The sequence below is a fragment of the Artibeus jamaicensis genome, unplaced genomic scaffold (assembly GCF_021234435.1).
Source record: "Artibeus jamaicensis isolate MK-2021 breed Jamaican fruit bat unplaced genomic scaffold, CSHL_Jam_final scaffold_537, whole genome shotgun sequence".
Lineage (NCBI taxonomy): Eukaryota > Metazoa > Chordata > Mammalia > Chiroptera > Phyllostomidae > Artibeus > Artibeus jamaicensis.
Window position 1 is genome coordinate 25,117,897 of NW_026522047.1, and position 8,468 is coordinate 25,126,364.

Sequence of the window (8,468 nt, forward strand, 5' to 3'; positions counted from 1 at the left end):
CTGCTTATCTTCATCAATCTTTGGGGTGTGAGCAGGAGAAATGCCAGCGGTTCTTTTCTCCTCTCCCTGCTCCCTTCCTTGGCCATCCTTCCCGCTTCACTAAACAGGGGCGCAAAAGACAAATCCATCGGAGGGTAAGTTGCAAGTTTACACCTTGTAAGGGACTTTTGAGAAATTACTCACTGATGGAGTGAAGGATATGAGAGGAAGAAAAAAAGCGTAGGAGAGCCAGAAACTGGCCCTGGGAGACTGAGGTGGGAAGAGCAGTCAGCCCTTCTGGTCAGGTCCCCGCGCCGGTAGGTCGTGATCGGACGGTTCCAGGACTCCAGTCCAGGGGAATGGGGACATTGGTGACCGGGACCTGCGGCATCCGCGCGCCCAGCTCCCGGAGGACTTCTGGACGGGATCGAGTTCTCCTCCCCTAAAAAAGGCAAGGGGTCGACAGGTGTCTTTGTTGGACTTCCCCTCACCTTGCTCATCTGCCGCATTGGCCTGGAGCGGGCTGGAGCCCCTGCTGGGGTAGGCGACTGGAGTTTTCGCGGAGGAAGGAGTACCGGGATAGTCTGGGGAGCGGGCGCTCGGTGGGTCTTCGGCTTTCAGCCCCTTCTCTCAGCACGTGTCAGGCTGAGGTCCCGGCTGGTCCCCAAGGCCGCGGACCCCAGCGCAGATGTGGTCTCTTGGGACACTTGTGTGTCCCCGGCTGGACTGGAATCGAGCCCCATCCCCCTGTGCTGGGCCCTCCAGTCTGTCGCTGCGCCCTGAGCCCTCTACCCCATTCCCCAGTTTTAATCATCTAGCACTTCACCTTCTTTCAAAACAGTGATGTTAGCAGCCAGGCTTGTTTAGAGGACTGCGCGGAGGTGGAGGTGGTTTAAGAGTCTTCCCGTGGTCTCCAGGTAGACTGGAGAGAGGCGAATGCATTAAGGACTGATTTTGGAACAAAACGAACTGACCGAGTTTGGGCTCTGCTTGTTTGTTTTTGGTTGGTTTGGATGGTTTTCCATTTTGCCAGTCCTAATCATCATAGGTAGGGATGTGCCCTCATAGATGGGTGGCAAGTGTGTGGGTGGGGGCAGGCGTGGGGGGTGTTAGGAATGAGGCAAATGTGGGGCAATTCACGTAGTTACACAATATGAAAACGGTGGGGGCCTAAGCGCGCTGCATGGTAAGATCCTAGGGGAGGACAGAGAAAGTGTGATTTGACTTTTCCTTTTTTTAAGTGCTCTCAGATGTGCCATGTTCACCTGGATCCTAGGGGGAAAGCATAACTTGCTAAGTGGCATACATGCTCCGGTAAGTGCAGAGCTTGTCTGTCTCTGCTTGGACAGAGTGGAGAAACAGTAGCTGCCAGTTCCAAGACTGCAGGCTGCCTCCCTGGTGAAGCAAGACAGAGCAGAAAGCTATCCAGCCCAGTTCCCCACCCATGACTACTGATCAGAGCTTCTGTGTGAGTGACTCTGACGGTATCAGCCTTCCTTAGTGTTTAAAGGCAGCGGTCTGTTGAACAAGCCCTCCTTGGAGAAGAAGGAACCAGGAATATGCAACTCATGGAGATGAATTAGCAGTAACTTTGGGAGGCCGCATGTAACAAGACTGATATTTCTTTTCCAAAGGAAATGAGGTGAACAGCCAATTCTGAGTTTATAAAAATGTTTTTATCTGCAGGAGGCTATGAAATACAGAAGCAATATTTCCAAGTAGTAACAGCACTAAAACAGCAAGTGGTGAAAGGCCAGTGTTCTAATTGGAAAGGAGAAAGAAATGTGCTTTCGGGAAGGGGCTAATTTCCCAGCTGGGGATGCGTGCAGTGTCTCTGTTTTGTCTATAAATGCATGTGACAGTGATAATGAGATTTAACAATCTTTAATTTTTTCAGTGTCTGTAGTTGCATGCCTTGTTTTAGAAATATATATTGGAATAATAAATAATTTTTGTAAAGATAATGCATGTAAATTTTTCCTCTTAGTATTGTTGCTTTCTGGCAATTACTCTGTCTCGAAATTATACTAAGGTAGGCTGAAAATATATACATTTTATCCCATGGGGAACTGTTTTATCCAACTAGAATGATTACTCAACAATACACTTAGCAAAGGAGGCTTGCAAATACTTTAAAAAATAGTTCACATTTTCTGTATACCTCAGTTAACTTCTTAGTAAGAATACTATTCCTCACAAGAAATGTCTACCATATGTAATTTCAAAGGTATTATAGTTTCAGTATATTTACATAAACTCACCTATTAGAAGGCTATCTTTGTAGCCCATACATTGTAATAATTTAATAAATGTTTGCATTAATTTCCATACATATTGAATTTTGTCCAAGTCAGTGGATGTAAAATTTCCATTTTTTCTTTCCATTACACCTTTGGTCTGCACCTTCATTATCTTTCACTTGGACTAATGCACTAACCTCTTTATGAATCTCCCTACTTCTTTTCTTTCCTGTTCTTAAGTCTGCTGAAAATGGCAGCTAGAGTAAAAATTTTAAAACAACTCATGTAACTACATGCCTTTACCAAAGACTCTCCAGGGATTCCTCATCTTTGTCAGAGGAAAAAGTCAAAGACTGTTCCATAGAATAGGGCCCTACAGAGTCTGCCCCTCCTCTGTTTACCTTTTCCAGTGCTGTTCCACACACCAGGTACCCTCCAGCCATAGGGATTTTATATTCTGTCCACTTGGGACGCAGTCCCTGAGCTCCCTGAATAGCCTCCTCCCTCACCACCCTCATGTCTTAACTCACCTCCCCTTAGGCAGGTAGAGGCCTTTTCTGCCACCCAAGATAAAGTGCAGCTCCTAACAATCCTAGTCCCCCCTCCTTGCTTTAGTTCTCTCCATAGCACTTAGTATCATCAGGCATGCTCTGTTTTATTTACTTATGTCTTTCTCTGCTCACAAGGTTAGAAACTCAATGAGAATGTCACAACTGTCTCCACTAACACCATGCTTGACACAAAATTAGTGTTCAGTAACTATGTATTGGGAAAATGAATTTTCTTTCATAAACAATTTTTTTAACCCAAAGTGGAACATTTTTCCCTACATACCTGACCTAATAATAGATCTATTAAATTAGCACCCACTTTTGCATGTAAAAGGACTGGGAGAGATTTCAGCTACTGATGTAAGACTAACTCATGGAAGAACCTGCTATTCCAACCACACATCTACTATGTCACATTTTTATTCTAAATCTAATATTTGCAAGGTACAATGAGGTATATACAATACCGACTTTAAAGAGGTTATATGACAATTGAGAGGAGCCAGTTAAGGATTTGAGGGACTAAATGGTGCTTCGAAAAATGGGTGGAAGTTGCATTGGTGACGAGACAGAACACCTGCAAAAAGAAATCTCTGGGCAAAGGTGCAGGCGTTCAAACAGGCCAAGTGCACTGGTGGAGGGTGAAGAGACTGGCCTACCTGGAACAGAGTGTTCACAATGGGGCTCTCAAAGCAAAGAGGGAAAGGCAGAAGAAAGCATAATGTGGAGGTCTTCAAGCGTCAGGCTGAGGCATGTAGTCAATAGTCCAAATCTCACGCCTGGGTATCTATTCCCCTGGTGGTGACTGGTGACAGGGAGCTATGAGAAGTCACAGGACAAAGAGGATATACTTTCCTATTCAGCTATTTTTACTCTTAATAAGGAGGAAAAACTCACACTTCTCTGGTAAGTATCATGGTAACAACCTGCGTATGAAGCATGATGCAGAATTTTCTTGAATTCCGAAGTGAGAAATTTCCAAAGGATTTTTAGATCACTTGGTTCTTCAAGGCTTATTTTCAGGAACTTAGAGGCATAGATCATTCTCTCTGCCTTTGGTATTCTTGAGAGAAGAAGTGTGATGACCACCACGTAAGTTTAGGAGTCCTGACAGGGTATGTCCTAGAGGAGAGGAGAGCTGTATTTCTAATAATATTCACATTAGAAACCGTTCCACTACCATTCCCAGTCTTAATACTTTTGTTCTCACTTAATGTTAGCAACTTTTATTTTATTCTTTTGGTTTTATAAATTCAAGTTTTGGCTGTATAATAGAAACAGTTCCCATTCTAGAAAGCAAAAACATTCAAGGAAAGTTTCATTAGAGACACCACTTAAAAAGCAAACATATTGTTGGTTCATTAAATGTCTTATCTCCTTTTCAGTGGAAGTAAATCTGCATGATTCCCTTTATTGTTCTCAAGAAAGGAGGAAAGAAATGAAATTACCCTTCTTAACATAGGCACAATGGCCTGGTAGTTAACATAAGTCTCCCCTCATTTATTTACTTAGTAATCTAGGGTAAATCTGAGATTTTTTTAAAAGTTTTCATTTTTGCAAAACTATGGTCTGTAATTTGTTTTGTTGGTAAAAGTGCTGTGAAAGATCAAAAGTATAACCAGAATTAGTATTTTAGAGAGGAAGGAAGATATTTATAAGAATAGAATCTTAGAGATCTTTTGAAAGCTTCTGACATGTTAACAAACTTATATAATCTTACAGTTAGAATTTCAGAGCTATCTACACAAATGCAAGAACTAGAAGCTTTACATGCAGTGGTTATTAACTTGCTTGTATAGATACTTGCTAGATTTGCAGGCAGTTCATTCCATTTGATTAAACATTTGTTCCTTGTAATGGTATGAAGATTTTTAAAATATAATATACTTCCTTTGGTTCTAACTTCTGTAATTAGACATATTATAAGCCTAGATTCCTACGCCAGATGCTACCCACTCAAAGATGAAAAGACATCTATTACCATCCCTGTTAAGTTTTTTTCTGGATTAAATATCTTCTGTTTCTTCAACAGCCCTTCGTATGACAATTTCTTAATGTTTCATTGTATTAATAATTTCTTTCTGAATATATTGTGTTAAATAATGTCTTCCTTAAGGAGCAGCAGTTCAGTGTATGATGGAGCTATTATTACAACTTGACCTTTATAAGAATTCTCTCATTTCTATAGTAAGAGAAAGAATTGGGTAGTTTTGTTTTTGTTGTGTTGTTGCTTTGCTTGTTTCATATGTTTCTTGTATTTTAAGCTGCACGTTAAGTTTTTTTGTTATACATTCATATTCTTACAGTGTTTAGAAATATGCTGATAGTAGTTTATATAAGACCTTGAACATGAGATTCACAGAGTTTACTAATTTACAGACCATATGTTTGTGTAAACAAGTCAAATGAAAAAGTATTGAGATTTTTTCAAAATGTTTACACTGTTTCTGCTATTTTTAAAATATGTTTATACAGATTTCATTTTGTTTGTCTTCAATTTAAACAGTACTATGAGTCAGAATTCATTTTGCCTGCCCTCAATAAAATTAGTAATGCAATTGGTCATTTTCTCTTTACAGATTGTTCAGTTCTAAGAAATGAAGAATTCAGAATAATTTTGATAAGTGGATGCCAATGAGGAATAAGAATAAGCTGAACATTTGACCTGCTTTGAAGAAACATACCATCCATTTGTCTAAAGTAATCTATAACAACTAAAGCAATCAAAATGGATTTAACAATATTTTCCCAGGCTGAAAATCATTCAATCTACTATAATTTTTCAAAAAATAATTCCCAATTTTGGGCTTTTGAAAATCATTGTCATCTGCCCTTGGCCATGATATTTATAATAGCTCTAGCTTACGGAGCTGTGATAATTCTTGGGGTCACTGGAAACTTGGCCTTGATCATAATCATCTTGAAACAAAAAGAGATGAGAAATGTTACCAACATCCTGATTGTGAACCTCTCCTTCTCAGACTTGCTTGTTGCCATCATGTGTCTCCCCTTCACATTTGTCTACACGATAATGGACCACTGGGTTTTTGGCGAAGCAATGTGCAAGCTGAATCCTTTTGTGCAGTGTGTTTCAATCACTGTGTCCATTTTCTCTCTGGTTCTCATTGCTGTGGAGCGACATCAGCTGATCATCAACCCCCGAGGATGGAGACCAAATAATAGACATGCTTATGTAGCTATTGCTGTCATTTGGCTCCTTGCTGTGGCTTCGTCTTTGCCCTTCCTGATCTATCAAGTGTTGAGTGATGAACCGCTCCAGAATGTCACACTCGATGGGTTCAAGGACAAATACGTATGCTTTGATAAATTCCCATCGGACTCTCACAGGCTGTCTTACACCACTCTCCTCTTGGTGCTGCAGTATTTCGGCCCACTCTGTTTTATATTTATTTGCTACTTCAAGGTAAGAAAGCTCCTCTCTCCTCCCACCATTTCCATTTTTACCTTCTTTCCAAAGAATTCCTCATTAAATAAGTGGTTTTATGTGAGCTCACTTTTCCCCCTTTTCTCTACAGATATATATTCGCCTAAAAAGAAGGAACAACATGATGGACAAGATGAGAGACAATAAGTACAGGTCCAGTGAAACCAAAAGAATCAACATCATGCTGCTGTCCATTGTGGTTGCCTTTGCCGTCTGCTGGCTGCCCCTTACCATCTTCAACACGGTGTTCGACTGGAACCATCACATCATTTCTACGTGCAACCACAACCTCTTCTTCTTGCTCTGCCACCTCACGGCCATGATATCCACCTGCGTCAACCCCATATTTTATGGATTCCTGAACAAAAATTTCCAGAGAGACCTGCAGTTCTTCTTTAACTTCTGTGATTTCCGGTCTCGGGATGACGACTATGAGACAATAGCCATGTCTACCATGCACACAGATGTTTCTAAGACTTCTTTGAAGCAAGCAAGCCCAGTCGCATTTAAGAAAATTAACAACAACGATAACGATCTGAAGCTGCTGTAGCACACGGTGCCAGTTGACATCTGTTTCAAAAAAGCACAACCCGCAGCATACTTTCACCACCCGTTCAACCAAGGACTGGGGTTGACATCACTGAAGAAAGACCAAGATTTGACTGTGTTGCTTTCCACTGCTTTCATTGTAACCGTCATAATCACATTTGCAACAAGACGAATGGGCTTTGGAATCTTCTAGCAATAGTTTTGACCAGACATCTTGAAAATGCTTTTTGTAAATTTATGCATATGTTATAGAAGTTTTTTTATTCTGTATTTATTGGAATGACATTTATTTGAAGCATTACTATCAGTGACTTTGGAAGCGCTACACCTGACACTCCAATTACATTGAGCCATCCTTAGTGACAGTGAGATGGTCACTAGACTGAGCGATCTTGATGTACTAACTATAGTCATTGTTTCCGTCAGTTACAGAGGTGATGGCCTGCAAATAGCATCTAGGAGTTGGGGCCAAAAGAGAGCCTGTGTCTTGCATACCTATAGTCTAAAGTCATCCAGGAGTGATTTGCATTTTTAAAATATAATTTAGGATAGTATTTAATTTGCTTCTAATTAATTATCACTTATGATAAAAATGCATAAAAGTATAAATATTTCTCAGCTGTGAATGCCAGGGAGGTTGGGCCACCCACAAGAATGAAGTGGCAAGGCAGTTCCCTAATTACAAAACTATTTTTGGTACCCAACAACCAAAGGATTTCAAAGCAATTAGTTTAACAGTTAAGTTGATGATGCTGCAGATAGTTGAATTATATTTATTTGAATTGATGGGCAAGAGGTTTGCCATCTTTCACAAACTGTTTGGTGTTTGTCAAGCTTTCTAGATAAATATACATGCAATTTCCAGCTTACAATGTATAAAAACACAAAGTGTATTTTCCATACATCAGTGCCTATATTGTAACTCATTTTTAATTTTGAATGTCTTTCAGAAAAGGACACCAAGGTACAATGTTAAAAGAATGTTCGCCCTGGCTAGCAGGGATAAGTACCTAAAAACCGAAAACACTTCACATAGCTCATGTTAACCTGTATAAACTGTACCTTGTGGAGTCTCTTTAATAATGTACTATATAGAGTCCTGAGTAGTCATGTCGTGTTAATATACTCAGTTTCCTGTACCTTGTAATCGTGATTGAGCCTCAGAATCATTTGGAGAAAAGATATTTTAAAGAAGAAGACATATCTTTGATGTAGTATACACACAAAGTATTAAATGTGTTGATTTTAGAAGGTTAGACATTTTCTTTATTAAAATTGCTTTTGCTTTTTCTGAGTCTCTTGTGTCTCTCTGCAGCTTCGTTTTCTTTTCTTCTTTCTTCTTGTTTCCATGTCTCCCCCCCGCCCCATGGCATCCGCACAGCACACTATGTCCACTGGAGAACGAAACATGTTCTGCACTGTGGTGTAACTGTTGATGGCCCAGTCTTTTCCCTTTGCTTTTTGAAGCTTCTTGAAGGCAGAGGCGGATTTACATGGTTCTATGTGCCCAATGTGTTTAGCACAGTGCCCGATCCTTAGGAGTTTTAAAACTACATATTTCTAAAAACAAATAAATAAATAAAAATGACTAAACTTCCTTCTCTCTCATTTATGAGCATATTGACTTCACATCCTGACATTTTCTGGGACTCCTGCTCCTAAGTTTATCTCTACCAAGGAGATGTTTTTTTCTTTTTTATTATG

At 40.2% G+C, this 8,468-nt stretch overlaps 1 protein-coding gene across 2 annotated transcripts; it reads left to right on the forward strand.

Annotated features, from left to right (window-relative positions):
- On the forward strand, positions 1-8,245 carry NPY1R (neuropeptide Y receptor Y1). Of its 2 annotated transcripts, XM_037142843.2 has the most exons (4): positions 1-134; positions 1,221-1,293; positions 5,350-6,194; positions 6,307-8,245. In XM_037142843.2, exons 3-4 carry the CDS (start codon positions 5,499-5,501, stop codon positions 6,763-6,765), a joined length of 1,155 nt encoding a protein of 384 aa, XP_036998738.2. In that variant the 5' UTR covers positions 1-134; positions 1,221-1,293; positions 5,350-5,498; the 3' UTR covers positions 6,766-8,245. The 2 variants fall into 2 exon arrangements, with proteins under 2 accessions (XP_036998738.2, XP_036998737.2); XM_037142842.2 differs by lacking the exon at positions 1,221-1,293.
- Positions 8,246-8,468: the final 223 nt, after the last annotated feature.

What these genes read in the sequence shown, in the direction of transcription:
- NPY1R (XM_037142843.2), top strand. Translation starts at nt 5,499, where the DNA reads ATGGATTTAACAATATTTTCCCAGGCTGAAAATCATTCAATCTACTAT. An exon ending in TATTTATTTGCTACTTCAAG is followed by an intron (nt 6,195 to 6,306) that starts GTAAGAAAGCTC and finishes TTTTCTCTACAG; the next exon opens with ATATATATTCGCCTAAAAAG.